Source organism: Ambystoma mexicanum, chromosome 2p (genome assembly GCF_040938575.1).
Source record: "Ambystoma mexicanum isolate Mex_15411 chromosome 2p, UKY_AmexF1_1, whole genome shotgun sequence".
Lineage (NCBI taxonomy): Eukaryota > Metazoa > Chordata > Amphibia > Caudata > Ambystomatidae > Ambystoma > Ambystoma mexicanum.
The window spans coordinates 609,856,139-609,876,268 of NC_090923.1; the positions used below are offsets into that span (position 1 = coordinate 609,856,139).

General features: G+C 50.0%; 1 protein-coding gene across 2 annotated transcripts in view; it reads right to left on the minus strand.

Annotated features, from left to right (window-relative positions):
- SEMA3F (semaphorin 3F) overlaps window positions 1–20,130 on the minus strand; it is a 365,356-nt gene that overhangs the window by 79,356 nt on the left and 265,870 nt on the right. For both annotated transcript variants that reach the window (XM_069644139.1, XM_069644138.1), the window contains 2 exons: window positions 4,260–4,379; window positions 1,087–1,226 (listed from right to left, as the gene is read on the minus strand). In XM_069644139.1, coding sequence (XP_069500240.1) covers window positions 1,087–1,226; window positions 4,260–4,379 — 260 coding nt within the window. The remainder of the gene's footprint in view (window positions 1–1,086; window positions 1,227–4,259; window positions 4,380–20,130) is intronic.

Consider the following 20,130-nt stretch of genomic DNA (forward strand, 5'->3'; position numbering starts at 1 on the left):
TCAGAAAGAATACAGCGCAGTTTAAACACTGGCACACCATAGGACTGAAGACCATAGTTTCTAAGCACAGACCCGTTGGTCGAACCTGTGTTACTCTGCTTCGTCTTGCTTCCAATGCGAGTGTGTTGCCCCTGAGCTATCCTCCTGAGGGGGAGGGGAATCACCACATTTGTTGTTATGGAGTCCACTGGTAGAGAGCTCTAGGACCTCTCATCAAGGGAATGAGGTAGCTGTGTGCAGAAGATGCACTGCAGGAAGACTCGGTAAAAGGACAACAGAAGCAGAAAAGTGGACAAGAGCAAAGGCAACGGGGAGTTGGAGGGAATGGTATAGGAGAAGGGATTTTCCTGTGGGTGCAAGACCGTGGTTGATGTGTTTGACAGTGAATGAGTTGCTCTTTGAAAAGCTTAGGGTGTAGCTGTATTAATTCTATGATAGAATGTCTTGCGCTGTATTCATTGTAGGATAAAGGTAGCGAGCTTAATGTCCATTGGGTGGTTATTCCTGAGCCTGTTAAAATGGTTGCTAGAAATGCAGTTTTGATTCAGCACTTGCACAAGATCTGTAGGTGGAATTGGAAAATGTGAAAAATAGTTGCGTTAAATGCAGCAGGGAGATTGGCGGTGTTCGAGTCCTGGTGGATGGTGCAGGAAAATCGCTCGCTGTGGAGTACGCTGCAGGAGCACTGAGCTGCAGAATGGTCTAGGTGGTGTGACTGGGAGAGATCTGTTAGGGTGGGCACGGAAGCACTTGCTTTGGAAGATCTGTGGGCAATGACACTGGCGTTGCTGGAGCTGGGGCTTGGACACGATGCCAGGAGCAGTAGGACATGTTGCAAGAGCACAGGCTTCATGAAATGCTTAATGTGGGGGGGGGGGTTGAATGGACAAGCATAGAACAATGATGGGGATTTAGGACTGTGGGGGGGGAACTGCTTATAAATTAACTGCTGGAGAGCAAGGAGAAATAGCTATACATTCACAGTAGGTAGCAGTTATGATCAAAACATGCAATGCAATGACGCAGAAGTATAGACACAAGGAAACTGATGAGGTCATCTCCTTTTGATGACTTCCAAACACATACCAAGCAAATCCTCCCTATGCGAGAGAAGACGGTGGGACTCTGGGGGGCGTCAGCCGATTTCTCCCGGAAGAAGTAGTACAGCTTATCGTCGTTCTTCTCTGCGCTGTCCGGGATGAGCTGTGCATGTACGAATGCAGGGTCTGGGAAAAGAGAAAAAGTAGCATGAATAGTTCTCTCAGGCGACCCAAGGGCCGGGAAGCTGCTGCCCTTCAACACCCAAGCAGGAATGGCAGCAGGTGCAGGCGCCTAGCAAGACCCTCGCTGGGGAGCCCTCGTTAGCAGAGCTGTCTTCGCTGAGGGCACATTAACCATGGCCCAGAGCATTCCACAGGGAGAGCAAACCATCCTCAACTAAGCGGTGCATGCACGGAACAATCATTTTCAGTGTAAATTACATTCCCACAGCCCTCTTCACCATCCGAGCGTCCAGAGTCTTTAATATTATAACTTTGTGGTATGTAAAAGAGAAAATAATGCTATCAATAGTACATTTGGTCACATTTACGCCAAGATAAAATAGTATTGTTTAGCTAGTAAACCAAGACGGCTACTGTGCTTTCTTATTGGTAAACCCATGTTACAAAGTTGCGGCATCTAAATCCTGCATGCGCTGTGCTAACACAGTGGGTGCTCAGCAGATAACAATAGCGTCCAAAGGGCCTCATCACGAGTTGGGCGGTATCCCAGCTGGGATACCGCCCAAGTTTATTTGCCTTGGCGCCCACCCATCTGGCAGTATTACCGCCAAATCACGATTTGGCTGCACACTGTTTTGGTGGAATTACTGCACGGTAATACCGCCGGTGGTTACCCCAGTTTAAACAAGCCAGACTCGAGATTGGGCGGACCCTTAAATGCGGCGGTAACACAGTTACCGCTGCACTTAAGGGCTACCACCCAACTCATGATCAGGCCAAAGTATTTTCCTTCAGACCCATGTGGCAACATGCACACAACACAACATATTGTCAATTTTTTCGCTGCCTTAAAATTCAGCGGGGAATTTCAACATTGAGAGCATATGATATGATATGATATATGATATGGTATTTGTAACGCGCCTATACACAAGTGTTTCAAGGCGCGACGAGGCAGGGAGGGAGGGAAACAAGGGGAAGACAGACAAACGATCCTACTAGGCCAGGTGTCATTCAGATCGCGCAAGTGCAGAATATGCTTTTAATGTGAACAGAACACTAGTTATAAAATAGAGGGGCCTGGAGTGGGTGACACGGGGGTCGGGGGGGGGGGGGGTACCTTTTAATTGCTTGACTTAATGCAGCGGCTGCACAGGCTTTAATTAGGACAGGGCCAAATTAGTTTGTCAGTGTTTCTTCCTTATGAGGTGGATTTAGAAAAAAAAGTGCACCACTAGGTATATATACTTATCTAATATACAATAGATATCTAGACACGTATTCATCATCCACGAGGGGCATGGACATGAATGAGTTACATAGAGCATGGTCAATGTATTAATATTGTGACTTTTCCGACATACGGCTTTCTATTTCAGACAGTGCGAGGAAGAAACTGCCACACAACAACTTTTCTCGAAGGATCACCAAATCATTGGTATAGCTTCCAAGTACTGGAAGCCCAGTGGACGTCCAATGGGGATTAGTGGACCTCCAATGGGGTGCATTAATACGATTTATATGCATTGGTTGTAACCACATTTTCCAGTGTTTAAACTAGGCATTTTAAGAGCGGTCAGTGCACAGCAGCCACAAGGATGGTACGTGACCACTGTTGCTTCAGCTGGTGCAAGGGATATAGGTCTCGGAATGAAAAGGAGGTCACACTCCCGCCATCTGCATTTTAAGCAAACAAAAAGAACATGCATTTGCAACAGGTGCAACTAAGTATACTGCATAGCTAAATGTACTCCGATTCGAATGCTGAACTGGCCTTTATTTTCTATTTGGCCACCCGTGTGGCGATCACTGGAATGCATACTTTGGATTCAAGGGCCGGCCGGTGGCCAAGCCTGGAGTGAAGCAGTCACCAGCGAGACACTGACAGGAACGTTCAAGTTACCAGTTTCACGCCCCCCCTACCCCTCGCCCGACTTAAACCCGATCTTCCTGGCCTCCGTTAGCTCAGCTGTCGCTGGAACGTTCCCACAGCTGGAGCCGCTACCGGTGATGCACTTGTTGCAAGCATCGCATTGCTCATCCGCCCTGGGATTAAGCAGAGGAGGATGGGGCAGAGATCAGTGAGTGACCTAGATCAGTTACAAGGGGGGACATGGGTCTGCTTACACCTACCTCCTGCTGCGAGTGGGAAGGGGATCGCAAGTCAACACCACCATTGTTAAGGGGAATGGCATGCCAAAACTCACACGCTTGCTTTGACCATTCAGCTCAATTTCCAACACAGATATTTCTTTACACTTCTCAGAATGCAGGCAGGTGGAGGCACGCTCTGGAAAGGCTTCCCATTGTTGGTGATGTGCTGCCAATGAAGTACCTAAAAAATGTTAAGAATTGGATGCTGCCGATGAAGCGCCAATTCAGTAACGAGACATCGCTTCTGACTCTATGGCATGAGCCAATGCAGCAATGGCCTTAGCAGGTGGCCTTTCATTGCCAGTCAAGGGCAGCAACTTTGCAAATCATCCAAAATCTACCACAAACACTGGCCTCTGTGATGACCATGAAACAAAGAACCTCTAAACATCACATCAATAGGCGTTGTCCAATTGTCTAATTGAAAACGAAAATTGCCCACTACTCCGACTCCAAGAGGCCCTCAACAGGCTTTGTAGATTTATTTAATTGTTTTTTTTATAACGTGCCGAATAGCATACCTGAGTTTGGTTTGTAAGCGCGGATCCGGGTTTCAAACCTCTGTTGCTCTGTGTGGTCTTGTTCCCAAGACCAGCACGTTGCCCCTGTGCTATCCTCTGTTCACCAAATGCGCATCAAACACACTTAACCCGCTAACAGATACAACCAACTTCAGGAGTCACAGAAATTAGGAAGAAGACGAACAGTAACATGTTTTTCATGTCACATATTACACATTATCGGGCAGGGAGAGAAAGCGTGAACACAGATGTCACAAGGCAGCAGGGTTCGGGATCGGGGGGGGGGGGGCATCTGCCCTTTTCATGACAGATACATTGGACAACTTGAAATGCAATGCAAGCCTGCAGTTATCTGTCTCACCGTTCAGCCAGCGGGAGTTGTACTGGTCTGTTCTCATGGCCGTCTGCTTGCCCATTGTACGGAAGATGGCGGCATCTGTGCCCATGAAATCGATGTACACACCGGCATACAACTCCTCATCTGCAGGGCAAAGAAATGCAGGGGTTAGCAGTGCTCGGAAACAAAGCACAGTCTGCACAAAACTCATGCAAAATGAGGTTCATTTCTTAGAGACGTATGATGGTGATAAAGCTGGAATAGTAGCGGTTCTGTGGGTCAAGAATGAGGTGCTTCGGCAGAGTCATGTGGAGATCTAGATGTAGAACAGAAACATGAAAGGACTGTTTGTGCACTGCGAGTTGCCGCTCCGCAGCTGTTCTGAGCTAATGAAGCAGTCTTGTGGCAGATCATATAAAGAAACAAGAACCCATGTTGGAAATGTATGCGCGGCACTCTGACCCGAGCCCCCAGCTTTGGCCGGATTAGTGCTAAGTGAGTGTTCTTAGATGCTGGCAGGAAAGGAAGAGAAATTGAGGACACTGCTTCAGCAGCTTAACATCGCCTGCAAGCCTCGGTCTCCTTCGTTCCCCAAGGAAGGCTGTTGCTAGGCGTACCGAGAGCCATTTCTTCCATTCTGACTTAGAAAAGTTTCTCCCTTTGGTAACACCATCCCCCAACCATGGCCATCACAGATTGCGGTCTTGATCCTCCTCCTCACTTCTGCTTCACTTAGCACAGTGCTTTTGGATGTAAATCACCACGGAGCAAGAGGGCATATTGGCACCAGTTAGAAGTGATTAAAGGTAAGGCAGTGGATGACTTGGCAGTCACATACCAATAGTGGAATAAGTGGGTGCATGCGTGCGAGGTGGTCCTAGCTAAAATCTGTATTTACCAAAAAAAGTAACATGCGATAGTTTCAGAATAGTAGATAAAAGAATGATAATTTATCTACAATGGCAAGAATATAATTCCAAGTTTCCTTTAATTATTGGCTCCATGTGTGAGGCACATCAAACCATGAGGTACAGGAGCGAATAGTCTCCCATCTGGGGGTGGGTTTAGAAGATCATAGATCAGGTGTGCTGCCGATCCATAGGAGGGATCCGATTATATACCTTCAGGAGGTGCAGTGATAGAGCTGGGTCATAATTCGCCTCGTGTCATATTAAATAGTGCTGAAGGGTAGAACGAATACTAAAATACCAGACAAATGAGTGTAGGCATTCCTAGATTGCAACATCAGGAGAACGTAGAAGTCCGGGTTGAGGGGTACTGGTATGTATAGATCAGAAGTCTTGACCAAAAGACATGCTAAAGAGGCAGCGCTGAAGTGCACTCACAGAGCAGCGTTTCCCCTTCATACTTAACATCCTGGTGGGCTGGCATGCTAGCAAAGAAATTAAATACACTGGCAGAGCTGGATGAAGCTAGGTTCCTTACAGCTGCAAATCAGGTCTGTGGTGCACCTGCTTAGCCATTTCAGCATTTAATGTACACATTCAATAAGGAAACATTCTCCAGCATGGGGTCTGGCATGGATTCACATGCTCATGAATATTCCCCGTCGTCAGGCTGGGAATCCTCGGTAAAGAAAAAACCAGTATCAGTTTCGTTTCTGATCTGTCTTTCGTAGTAATAACCAATCACTGGTCTCTGCGTCATACTGACCACAGCCAATGACTGCCCTCTACCTAAGCACCGCCTCTGGCAGCCATCTTCAGATTTTTACCGCACGTTCATGTGTTGGGATCCTCGTGCTATTGCTCTCGAGCGTTAGTGCTATTTTTCGCGCTTTTTCACAAAAAACTTCAATTCTTTCGGTCAAAAGAGCCTCAAGCTCCACCGATCCTACATCCGATCAACGGGGACCCGTGTCGGATTTATCTGTGCCCCTCAAGGGTGAAGATTTCGTCGAGCTACACTTCGGAGGACTCCAGAAGCTTCTCAGGCCCGGTCTCGGAGATGGCCCAGGAGAAGGGAAGCTCGACGCCCGGAAAGCTGTTCAGGGTCTGCCCTGGATGCCAGCTGCAGAACGTCTTTAAGGAGGACGAACACTCTTTCTGCCTTTACTGCCTTCATGAGGACAAGAAGCACGTGGAGAAGGACTGTGCGTTTTGCGGCAACATGTCGGAACGGACCATGAAGGACCGCCATCAACGTCTCGCCAACTGGCTGGAGGGTAAGAGCCCGTCTGGCGAGAAGAAGAAGAAATCCGAGCGGTCTTCTAAGACCTTTGAGGGCGCCCCGGCGACGGGGGCCCAACATAAGGCCAAGCACCGCGAGTCCGCTGGCACCGGGAGCGCCGGTCGGGCTCTACGGGCGCCAGGCAGGGCGCACCCTCCCCGGCACCATCAACCACGAGCCAACGCTCTGGGTCGGGTAAGAGGAAGGCCGAGCACCCGGCGAAGCTCCTGGAGAGGCCCCGGTCGAGCTCTAAGGCAGAGGAGGAGCGTGGCAGTGCCCCCTCCCTCAAGGATAAGGCGGTGAGCGCACCTAAGGTGGTGAAGGCCTTGATCCATCCGACCAAGCCCTCTATCGAAACGGTCGCGGCGGCCCTGGCTCAGCCTGTGGAGGCTGCACCAGTGGTGGCGACCTCAGGGCCCAGAATCTCCCTGCCTCCTCGGAGGGAGTCTTCTTTTGTGCCCATCGATAGGACCCCCGTGAAACCCTCCGTGGGGAAGAAGGGGGGGCAGGGCGTCGTCGTAGATTCGGCCTCAACCTCAGAAGAGGAGCTGATCGAGGTCTTAAGCCACTGCCTAGGCGTGGAAGAAGGCCAGCCCGTCGGAATGGACCCCGACGCAGGTGACGACGACATCGTCGAGGATACCGACGGGGCCCCTGCTCGCCCGTCGGATTCCCCTCTGCCAGCGCCGCAAGACAACTCGGCGGCCATTTTGTTGGCCATACAGTCCTTATGCTCCGAGATAAGGACGAGGCTACCGTTACCGACGGAGGAACCTCTCCCGTCGGGGGATCCAGAACCGGGACCTTCTGGTGTTCCCCCTACCAAGAAAAGAAGGATCCATCCACCACCTCCTTTTCAACCGTCGCGCCCCGTCCAGCCCTCCTCCCCGTCCACCCGAGGGGATGATACGGGGACTGACACGGCAGCGACGGGTACGGACGACGAGGCATACGACGAGGATATTCCGTCGTCGCCTCCCACCAGGGCTTCTCCGCCCGACGAGATCGGATCTTTCCACTCCATGATCTCCAGGGCTTCCGAGCTTTTCCAACTCTGCCCTGAGGAGAAGAAAAAGGAAGGCTTCCTTTATCAGCGGCGCGAGGCCAAGAGGAAGACGGTCCTCGCAGTGCCTCTGTTGGACGACATTTGGGATGAGGGCCTTTCCCTCCTCAAGAACCCTTCCACGACGCCAGCTAGAAGAGACCGGTACGAGAAAAAGTACCGGGTCCCGGACACGGCCCCCCTATGCCTCCGAGCGCAGCCTACCCCGGATTCCGTCGTCTCCGCGGCAGCCAGGAAGAAAGCGGGGGGGGTGCGGCCTCCACATCGACTTCCCCGCCGGACGGCGAGGGAAAGAAATTGGATGCTATGGGACGTAGAGTCATCTCGTCGGCAGCGACGACGATTAAAGCGGCCAACGCCTTGGCTATCGTGGCCCGCTACGACAGGGAGCTCTGGTACAAGATAGCTCCCCTGCTGGATTTTCTGCCGGACGACAAGAGGGCGGAGGCCCTGGAGATCCTGCAGGAAGGTGAGGTGGCCTCGGACCACGCCATCACCGTGGCGACGGACATCGCCGACACTGGGTTCCGCCAGCTGGGCAACGGCATTTGCCTTCGACGTCGTGGATGGCTCAAAGCTACGGACTTCCGGCAGGACGTCCAGACCAGAGTCCTGGACATGCCCTTCGACGGGAACAACCTGTTTGGGAAGACAGTGGACGATTCCCTTCTGGCCATCAAGGCGGATACTGAGACGGCCCGGGCCCTTGGAGTCCTGCAGCAACGACGGACGCCCTTTCGGAGCGGCGGAGGCAAGGGCGCCTCCAAAGGTTCCGGCGGCGGTTTCGCTTCCTACCGTCAAGCGGCCCGCTCGTCGTCGCAAGAGGCCTACAGAGGACGAGGCAAGTCTAGCGGACCCCGCCGTCGTCGCCAAGGAGGTCAAGGCGGCAAGGCCGCGTCCAAGCAGGATTGAACCGGCCGTGGGGTCGGGCCCCCACCGAAGCACCCCGGTGGGAGGCCGGCTGGCGGGCTTCGTCAGCGTGTGGGAGTCCATCTCCACCGACCGTTGGGTGCTGGACGCCCTGGCCCGGGGCCACGCGCTCGAGTTTCAAAGAAGGTGCCCGCGCGTCCCCCCCGTGGCCAGGAAAGAACTTCACGTCCCTCAACTTCTCCTGGAGGTAAAGGCGATGCTCAGAAAGGGCGCCATCGAACTCGTCCCAAAGAGGCTTCGGGGCTCCGGAGTCTACTCGAGATACTTCCTCGTGAAGAAGAAGACGGGAGGATGGCGCCCCATCCTAGACCTGCGACGTCTGAACAAGTTCATCAAGGCGCAGAAGTTCCGGATGGTCACCCTCCAGCACGTCCTGGGTCAGTTGGAGGAAGGAGACTTCCTATCGTCGTTGGATTTGGAGGATGCCTACTTCCACATTCCCATCCTAAAGGGGCACCGAAAATTCCTCAGATTCGTGGTCCAAGGGCGTCATTACCAGTTCAAAGCCCTTCCCTTCGGACTACGGTCGGCACCCAGGGTATTCACCAAGTGCCTCGCACCGGTGGCGGCGCAGCTGCGCCGCGAGGGGATTCACGTCTACCCCTACCTGGACGACTGGCTCATCCGCGCCAAGACGAGGGAGCTCGCCGTGGTCCACACGGCAAGGACCGTCCAACTCCTCACGGACCTGGGATTCTCCGTGAACTACGCCAAATCCCACCTGGTGCCCGCGCAAGTCGCACTGTTTCTGGGAGCGAGGCTCGACACAGTGTCCCTTCTGGCCTCCCCGTCGGAGGAGAGGACCAGGACCATCTTGGGCAAGGTGCAACGGATGTTGGTGGCCGACGCGGCCAAAGTGAGGTCCATCAAGTCCCTCCTCGGGATGATGTCTTCCTGCATCTACCTCATTCCCATGTGCAGGCTCCAGATGCGCCCGTTGCAAGAATTCCTGGATGCGCGCTGGATCCAGACGACGGGCAGCTTCGAGGAAAGGATCAAGCTCGACGAGAGTTTCCGACGAGCGATACGGTGGTGGGGCACCCGCGCGCATCTGACGGCGGGCATGGACTTCCAGACCCCAGCCCACCAGGAGACTGTGACCACGGATGCCTCCCTGGAAGGGTGGGGAGCGCACACCGAAAATCTGCACGCAAGGGGACTCTGGCTCCCGACGGAGAAGTCCCTGCATATCAACGTCCTGGAGCTCCGTTCAGTGTTTTGGGCCCTCAGGTCCTTCCTTCCGTCCCTCAAGGGCAAGGTGGTGAGGATCTTCACCGACAACACCACCACCATGTTTTACATCAGGAAACAGGGCGGAACCAGGTCCCCAGCGCTGTCCAAGGAGGCGCAGGACCTGTGGCATTGGGCCGTCGCCCAAGGGATTTTTCTGGTGCCGTTTCATCTGGCAGGGATAAAAAACACCATCGCCGACTCACTCAGCAGGGAGCTGCGCTCGTGCCACGAGTGGGAACTACGGCAGGATCTGGTGGATCGCCTCTTCCGACGGTGGGGCACACCCCAGATCGACCTGTTCGCGACGGCGACGATCACCAAGTGCCGGAGGTTCGCCAGCAGGTTTCCCCAGACGAGGAGCATGGGCGATGCTTTCTCGTTCCCCTGGGAGGGCCTGTTCCTCTACGCGTTCCCTCCCTTGCCTCTGCTAATCCGGCTCGTCAACCAGCTCAAGAGGTCACGGTGCAGGATGATCCTCGTCGCACCTGCGTGGCCGAGGCAGATATGGTTCCCGGACCTTCTGGACTTGTCAGCGTCCCCGCCGATCAAGCTGCCGGCGGACGCGTACCAACTCTCCAGGGAAGGAGGCGCCATCCTCCACCACGACCCGAAGTCGCTGAACTTGCAGGCCTGGCTCCTGCAGCGCTAGAGTTTGGAGGATACGACATACCGGCCGATTGCAGAGAGGTTCTTGCAAAGGCCAGGGCGTCCTCGACTCTTAAATGCTACGGACACAAATGGAAGAGGTTCTCTGTCTGGTGCCACGCACAGAAGATTAACCCTCTACGGATTACGGCTCCCCAAGTACTGCCGTACCTGCTGACGCTGGCCAAAGCTGGTCTGGCACACGCGTCCATCAAGATTCATCTTGCTGCGATCTCCCGATACACCAGAACCACGGGGCGGGCGTCCTTGTGGTCTCATCGTCTGGTGAAAGAGTTCATGAAGGGACTGTTCAGATCGTTCCCGCCGGTGAAGGCTCCGGCCCCGGCGTGGGAGCTCAACGTGGTGCTGACCAAGCTCATGGGGCCTCCGTTCGAGCCTCTGCACTCGGCCCCGTTGAAGTTTCTATCGTGGAAAACAGCTTTTCTTGTGGCCATCACCTCCGCACGACGAGTGGGAGAGATCCAGGCCCTTTCCTGCAAGGCCCCGTACTTGACTTTCCACGACACGAGGGTAGTGCTCAGGACGCACCCCTCCTTCATGCCCAAGGTACCGTCGGACTTCCATCTCAACGAACCCTTAGTGTTACCTGTGTTCTTCCCGTCGCCTTCGTCGCCGGCTGAGAGGACTTTGCACTCGCTGGATGTAGCTAGAGCGCTGAAGTTCTACGTGGACCGCACGAAGGGTTTTCGGAAGACGTCACAACTCTTTGTGAACTTTGGACCTGTCAATCAGGGGAAGGCTCTCTCGAAGGCTTCCATCTCCAGATGGCTCTCCGGCTGTATCATGTGCTGTCACCGGTTGGCAAACCGACCGCTGCCTGGCCGTCCGAGAGCCCATTCCACCAGAGCGATCGCAGCTACCACGGCGTTCCTATCTGGTGTGCCCCTGCTGGACATATGCAGGGCTGCTACGTGGAGGTCGACGCACACCTTCACGAAATTCTACTGCGTCGACCGGGATTCCAGGGAGGAGTCCAGGGTCGGCCAAGCAGTGCTGCGCAACCTGTTCGCCTGAGGTGAGCCTGGTGAGGAGGTAAGATGCTTAATGTTGAGTTGATGTGATGCTTAATGTTGAGCCTTTGCCACCTCCCGTGGTTGTGCATGTGTGTACTGCTATGTATTCTTTATTCATGAGCATGTGAATCCATGCCAGACCCCATGCTGGAGAAGGAACAAGTTACTTACCTGTAACTGTTGTTCTCCAGCATGGGTCTGGCATGGATTCACATGCGAACCCTCCCGCCTACCCCTCTGCGGCTCTTCACTTGGTCATACTGCCACTTCACGTGCTTCCAAATCTGAAGATGGCTGCCAGAGGCGGTGCTTAGGTAGAGGGCAGTCATTGGCTGTGGTCAGTATGACGCAGAGACCAGTGATTGGTTATTACTACGAAAGACAGATCAGAAACGAAACTGATACTGTTTTTTTCTTTACCGAGGATTCCCAGCCTGACGACGGGGAATATTCATGAGCATGTGAATCCATGCCAGACCCATGCTGGAGAACAACAGTTACAGGTAAGTAACTTGTTCCTTCTTCATGCCCTATTCAGGCCAACCCTTGATGATTTCACATGTTGCAGACTGCCAAGTCCTAAAGGATGACCCTAGAGTACTAACCCCAAACTCTCACAGCAAGCCTTCCCACCCACAGCTGGCTATGTAAAAAAGCCCCGGGAGGCTGTGTAACCTTCCCCTGATGGATGGCGCACCGGAATTCAGAGCTGGCACAGAGTACATGCGGAAAGCCCCGCCAGTCCTCCCGATAAGCACATGCCATCTCAACTGGCGCTGAAAAGGCTCTTCTCTCAACACCAGTCTAAGCCGCGTGTAACAGGGTCTTCTGAAGCAGTTCTGCGCAATTGGAGTGAAACCGGCTGCCCTCCCGCCCCGTTAAGTGAACAAACTTGATGCCCATTTCATTTATTGGCCAAAAATGTGGCATACGCAGCCTCGATATGCTCAGCAGATCCCCTGGAGTATTTCTCAGCAGCGCTACACCACGAGGCAGGGTGTTACAACGTGCCTGGCAGCCACCTCTACAATTCATAAGCAGTTATTACTGTAGGTTCTTGTTTGTGCACTTTCTGCATTTATTCTGAATTTTAAGGTTGGCTGCTGAAAACGGTTTCAAATTGTGTATAATTTGGTGAACACAAAATGGTCCAACAAAACAGCATATTCTACGTAAATAATGTATAAAGTCAAATTAGTAAAACTAAAATGAAATCATTCAGTTCGTTTTAAATTTTCAACCACCAGCTACAATTTTGCCCACAAAGCGGATACAGGTCATTTGAGATAAGTTCAGAAAAATAAGTTAATTAAGTTTTAGCTAAGCTTTCAGTACTCTTGCATTTGTTTCTCCAATGAGCACCATAAAACAAAATGACAAAAAATGAAACCACAAAATTGATTTTAACTGCAACAGTACGGTTTTGCCCAGCCTTACTTCTAAAAAAAGCCTTAATCCCATTCTAAGAATGTCTCTGTGGCCATAGAGTGAACATGAAGGCCAGTTCCCTAATCAAGGCATTGGAAAGCTAAATTCGAGATCGCAGGTTTTGCATGGAAAAAAAATTCCATTGGAGAACACAGACTACTTACTTAATGGGGCCCATATGAAGGTAAATAACACATCTGAATACATTGAACGACATGAGACATATTAAGATGGAGGTAATTAAGTTGTAAAAAGGTTGCTAGACCAGGATCAAAGTTCCAATTGAGGAATATTCGATGCAGGGCTTTTAACTTTACCAGTGCAACTCATTTCGAAACTGAATCCGAACTCACCACAGAGAAGCCGAAATGTACCTGCCACACTAAGAACCATGACATTTTGGAATTGGAGGGAAAGGGAAATATTCAAGATTTGCTGGCCGATGGACTGTTGCTTTTGCGATGGAAAATAAATGTATTTGAAACTTTTCCCAAAAACATTAAACACGAAGCAAAATCGGAAACGCTTGCACATTGAAACATTAAAAATTATTTCACAAATAGACAAAACATTTGTAGATTTAGGATAAGAAATGCAAAATTCCACACACTCCAAACGCAACACAATCCTTTGAAAAGGTTTTCATAAGTGCAAAGAAAGTATGCAAAACATTGAACATGTAAAAACATTGTTTTTAAATTAAAATGGAAATATTGCTTAACTGAAAATCAGAACGTTTAAAAAATTCGAAAATTAAACATGCAAAATATGAAAACCAAATAGTTTGAAAAGGTGCAACCTTCAGAACACTAATTCTGAAACATTTGGAATACGAAAAAAAATAAAAATCTTTGAAATACAAAATGCAAAGATAAGAGCCAAAAGTGAAAAGAATGTCGACATCTGAAAGTGCAGGCCTTTGACAATTAGGCATTTCTTTTTTTTTTTAAAAAGGGGCCGATTCATGGAATTTTTTGCATGGTTCAAAGTGACTTTTCACTGCTGAAAATGTACTTTGCACTACCTACACAAACCCCGATTCATGGAACTTTGTACAGTGCAAAACATTCCATGAATCGGGCCCTATGGGAAATATCAGAAAAACCATATTGTGGAGCAGACAAAAAGATACACCTTTAAATGAAAGTGAATACCTTCGAAAAGGACTTTGATTTCTCAAAGTGGGGAGTGCGGAAAAAAGCAGAATTTAAACGTTTCTATACTATAAGCCCATTCCTATTTATCTGGTGAAAAGATAACTCCTTTGCTAAATAAACACGCATTGGCAATGCCAACAGTTTTGGTATTTGTGGAGGCACGGGAAAGGCACTTGCCAGACTGCCGTAGTAATGGTAACTGGCTGTTCATCGTAGCAGATGCATAATTGTGAGATTACCTAGGCATCTAATAGTAGTGCCCAGCAAATGCCGAATACTTCTAAACAAGCCCAAACTGTTGGCTTTGCCAGTGCTGCTTTTTAATAGGACTTCAGTGAAGGATTCGCATAGTGCCTATGAATTAAGTGGCTGAAGGCAGGCCTGGTTAAGACATGTATTACACCAGTAGGTTGTTTACAACTGCAATTAAGTCATTGGGCCTCATTACAAGTTTGGCGGTCCGGAAACAACGGTGCGGGTGTGTTTACCGGCATCATTGTTTCCGAACCACGAAACTACGAGTCTGCTGGTGGGTGCTTTTCCACCCGCTAGGACTAACCCTGGTGGGCGGAACGGCACCCGCCAGCAGACTTTCACGGCAGCACCGGCACCACCGCTTCTGCGGTTCTCATTCGTCTGGGACTCCACGGGAATCGGGATCAGCATTTTACTGGCACCTGACTTACCAGACCACCAGGGCTGTAATGCCCCAGTTATTCCAGAAAGTCAGGTGCTGGTAAATCATTACGGGTCCGGCAGCTACCTGCCAGTTGTTCTGCCCCGGTTACCGCCGGACTCGTAATGAGGACCACTGAGCGCAAAGTTTGATGGTAAGGCTTGATATGATGTGGCATTTATAACGCACCTGTGCACAAGTGTTTCTAGGCGTTACACGACAAGAAGGAAACAAAGGGAGGACAAAATAACAATCTTACTAGTCGTTGTGTTATTCAGACCGCGCAAGTGCAGGGAAGGGAAGAAGTGCCAGAAGGGGGCGGTGCAGTTAACTCACAAGTGCAGCCAGCGCGTGGCTCATAAGTGCAGAGAGAAGAGACTGTAGTGTTGCAGATACAGACCCTTAAGTGCTGGGGAGCCCGGAGGCAGTGCGACGGCAACTGGACATGCAGGAGCCTGGACCAGAGTTCCGAGGGACACCAGGTGACCAGTGCGCGGGGCAGTCAGGTGCATCAGCAGGGGAGAGGAAGAGAGGAAGCAGAAGCAAAAAGGAAGGTCTTGAGTTGCTTCCGGAACCGGAGGTGGTTCTGCTCAAGTTTGAGCGAGGCAGGGAGGCTGTTCCAGAGGGAGGCCCCAGCCTAGGAGATAGATCTTCCCCCAACTCTCTGCTTGGAGAAGCGTCTGACCCTCAGAGTTGAAGGTGGATGAGCAGAGAGCTTGAGATGGCAGGTGTTTTGGAAGAGAAAGTTGGAGGTAGAGCAGCTCCAGGCCCCGGATGATGCAGAGGGTCTTGAAATTGATCCCTGCAGCCGCGGGCAGCCAGTGAAGAGATTTCAGAGCTGGAGAGATACAATCCCTGGGCTTGAGGCCAAGGACAAGTCTCGGAAGTCCTCTTCTGGATAAGTTGTAAAGGTCAAAGAGTAGAGGCAGGAAGATTTAGAAAGAGGCTGTTGTAATAGTGCAGCCTAGAGATAACCATAGCTCTAGAGACAGCGAGCTTCTGATGGAAAGTGAGAAAAGGAAGAATACCTCTGAGGAGGTGCAGCTGATATTTGTCTTCTTAGAGACGTCCGAGATGTGAGGAGAGAAGTAGAGTGCGGAGTCGAAGATGACACCAAGGTTCCTAGTGTTAGGGAGAATTCTCTTATAAGGCTCGTTTCCCAAACCTAGTGAGTCCCCCAGCAGCTTTGCTGGATTTTTGGGGTTTGTTTCTTTCTCCTGCTAAGAGTGAGACTCTTTTCCTCCCACTCTTAGGCATGATTTGAGGTATGTCTGACTCTTTGTGTGCTTATCGGCTATGGGGTTTTCTTTTTACTCCATAGGGTATCATCTATTTTTATGTGTGTGTTACACAGCACCCTCAGTACAGTAACACAGGGGTGTCAGTGACCCCCAAACAGACTCCATACTCTGGGACGGACTACTGTCTCCCAGGGCATGTAAAGTCACCATTGACTTTATTAGTCCTAAATTGTGAACAGAACCAGTACAAACCATCATATTGTGGAAGTACTGGAAGGGGTTAATTATATTGCCCCTGGGTCTGTTTTCAATGGGGGCACGGTCCAGTCCCCCCTTGTCGAGTTTCTGGCTGGTGGCAGTGGTTACCGGGCAAAATATTCCACCGGAATATTCTCTATGGGATTTGCCCATTGATTTTAAACGCACCACTTTTTGGTGCAATGTTAAAGATACCGCCGGTTTATTTATTTATTAAATCAACGGTTGGGTCTTTTTGCCAGAACTCTTTTCTAAAATGGCGTTCGTGTCCGTCTCTGTAACTCTAACCAAGGTCGAGTCCTTTGTTCCACTTTTCTGGCGAGCTTCTCCACAGAAGCCCTCCAAATGGTGTCACTCTGTCTGGGTTCCACAGGATGTGTGGGGAGGGGAATTGGCACCCTGGACTGCGTTGCCTTAGCAACTCAAGTCGCACTCTATTCTGATTGGCCCAGTGGTGAGCCGCCCGGCTCACCACTTAGCATGTGTGAGTGACAGCTAGGCTGTTGAATGGGGGTTTTTCTGCATAAAAGCAGGGCCTTTGGGACTGGAACTTCAGAAGTCGCCACACGACCTAAGAATTCGAAGAAGGAAGAAGCTGAGCCATCTGCAACAACGACACCACCGGTGAAGCCCTGCTGCAACAAACTCGCCACTTTCCCTACGACAAGAGAAGATCTTCTGCTGGACGAGTCTTCTTCCTCTGAGCTGGTGAGACCAACCAGTTCACCCCTTTTGCCTTCCAAAGACGTCTCTTGATCGAATCGCCCGTGCCAAGCACCCTGGCGGCCGGATATCCAAGCTTCACCACTGACTGCGAAAAAAAGGAACGCACCTTTTACCGAGTAACTCCGTGGCTGGTTTCATCCCTGTGCAGTGCAACGACTCCACGTTTCCTCCTTGACGAGATCCTCTCTTCCCCTGGTCGAAACAACGAACGGCAACCACTGCCAGGAACAACTGCCACCGCTGGAGCTTCCTCTCTCTTTAAGGTACTGTGTCCTGCCTGGCCTCCCTTTCTTCGGTTTGCCCAAGGTGAACCTTAAATCCTTGGCTTTCCAACTGGGTTGGCCCCAGACCTAACTTTACCTTCTTGAATCGCCCCAACCTCTTTTGAACATTCTGCAAAGACTTTTAGTGCATTTTAAACCGTGTGATCCTGGGCACATTTCGCTCTGCTCCATTTAAAGTGGGCCTGGCCTATGAACTTTGGCTCTACAGTGTATACCGCCTTTATTCCCTTGCTGAGAACTCCTAAAAGTGTTGGGACTTGTTTTATTTCTATGCTCTGCCTTTTTCTCTCCCTTTAACTGAACTATTGGAGTGCCATCAGGTTACACGCTCATATCTGTTTAACAAATTGTGGTGTTTTAACTCTGACTTGTCTAATAGTTATCAAGGGAGGTGTCTATATTTTACCTGACTGTTTTAACTTGCTTTTGATTTAGAGTGCTAGTATATTGCCTAAAATGTGTTTTAAATAAATAATTATATACTTTTTATCCAAAGCTCTGGTCAGTGTTTGTTTGCTCTACTGTGTTTTTAGCCCTATTGTGTATGCGCTATATACTGCCCTACTCTTCTTGAGAGGGGTCTGACTGCTCAGCCACAGCTACCAGGTAAATCTGGGTGGTGCGGACTGCTACCAATTGGGTTTACTGCTTACTCCTGTAGTCTTAATCTTTTTGCAGTGGTCCCCAAGGGAACTGCACAGGATTCTGCCTAACACCTAACCTCACAGGAAGGAGCAGTAAGAGGGCCCAGAGTGGCAGCCAGAAAGCGAGGAAAGGAGGGAGCGGGTATCTCAATGAGGAGGATCTCAGTCTTAAGTGTCATTAAGGCAGAGATCACTGGTGGCACACCATTCCTGAATTGCGACCAGACAGTCTGACATCAGAGAAGAAGCAGAGGTGGCTGATGGGAGCCTGAAAGAGAGCAGAGTGTCATCTGCATAACATTGTAAATTGGAGCAGAAAGTAGCGATGCGGTGGGCAAGAGGTGCCAGCTAGTGGTTTAAGAGCCAGCGAGAGAGGTTAGAACCTGGGGAACACCACAAGTAGAGAGAGGTAGAAGAGAGGAACGAGCCCAGTTGGACCGGAGAGGGTCGGTCGGTGAGAAAGGAGGTCAACCAGGCCAGGGCCTGATCAGTAATACCAAGGTTGTTGCAGAGATTACTGAGCAGGATGCCATGATTGACTGTGTCAAAGGCAGAGGATAGATCGAGGAGAATGAGGACAGAAGGGAGATTATAGAGCAAGTTTTCACAGGTGTTCAGGAGAGCAGTTCTGTGCTTCTGGCAGCTCTGAAGTCAGACTGGTGGTCATGGAGGCAACCAACAGATTCAGCATGTAGATTAAGCTGGTGGATGGCCAGCTTTTCCAAGAGTTTTCCCAGGTTAGGAGTGATGGAGATCGGGCAATAGTTGGCTGGAGAGGAAGGATCGTCCGAGGGCTTCTTTAGACGGGGGTGCACAAGAGAGTGCTTAAGGGGGAGGGGAAAGTTCCAGTAGCAAAGAAGTGATTTCAGAAATTGGCCAAGGCTGGAGCAAGGGTGTTGTGGTCCTTGATTGTTCTGGATGAGCAGGGGAGAACCTGCTTTTACGAGATTGGACTTGTCTAGAATCATTGTCAGGGGTGAACAGGGGAAAGGAGGAGAAAGGAGGAAGAGAGATGGCCTCAGACGGGCCGGGATTTGTAGAGGAAGAGGAGGTTGAGGACAAGAGGGTGGACAGGATCTCCTGAGTTTTAGTAGTGAAATGAGAGGCTAGGGCCGTGCAGAGTGTCTGGGGGGCAAAAGGAGAGGTATAAAATGCAGCAGGATTGGCCAGCTCCTTGCAGATTTTGAAAAGTTCGGCCGAGTTGTTAGATGCTGCAGAGATGCGGGCTTGGATGTAGGCTCTCTTCCTAGAGACGACACAGTCTGTACTGCCTTTGTAGCAGGCGGCAGGCCAGTTTGTCAAGGGGTGCTACCTATGCCCTCCACTTCCTCTCCGGTCAGAATCATACCAAGAGTTGAACTTGGATTTGGGCTTTACGCGGATCCTCATGACAGTGGCAAGGACATCCAGAGTGATGGAGATAGAGAGATGAAGGTTTGAGAGGGCTTGATTAAAGCAAGCTCAAAGAGCTCACATCAGGAGGTCTTTTGGGGGTGGAAGGGCAAGAACTGGGTGGGAATGACCATAGGGATTAGCATGATATGATATAAATAACCTATCTTATCATATCATGGCCACTGGCAGTCAATAAACAAGACAAAAGCTTAGCACAACTTCAGAATAGTAAATAATTTATATATCCTATCAAACACACTCAAATATGAACCTTTATATAGTTAAACCTATAAACCCAAAAGCTTTTTTTTAAACCCAAACATTGTCGATACTACAATCGAGTGTTTCAAAAACTAAAAACAGTACCTTGTAAAAGTTAAAACAAACGTCCTAAAAGAACAACAGAAAAACAATATTTTTTAAAACTAGAAATCAAAATCGTTGTAAACAAAAAGGCGAATCTAAAATCATAGTTATTACAAAGCTAAGAAAAGTACCCTGCAACATGATTATGTTTCATCCTGGGCACCACCAACAACCATGTCACAAACTATTGTAAACCCACGTAGTGGTCTTGGAGATGAAAACTTAGTGAAATTAGGAAAGCAGGCACTGTCTCTTAAACAGCCACTGTGTAAAAGTAACCAAACCTCAGCAAGTAAAATCAATGCTGTGCAAAGCAAACACCCAGAAATCTCTCTGAAAAGCTGAAACAATTTTGGCAAACATTTATTTTTTTCTAATAAACTTGTATTTAAGAAATATGCAAGACAAAGTTGGTCAAAGTTCCCAAAGAGATGCTATTTCAAATTCAGCTGGCCAGATAACACCAACAAAGAACTACCCTCGTTTTTGCAAGCATAGAAAACACCAATTTCTAACCGTTCATTACATTAACCTGACCTGAAAATGAATATTGCTGGGCTTTTATTTACTTACAAATAAAGTGCACAATAAATCACTGTCACTATTAGATGTATATATACACAAG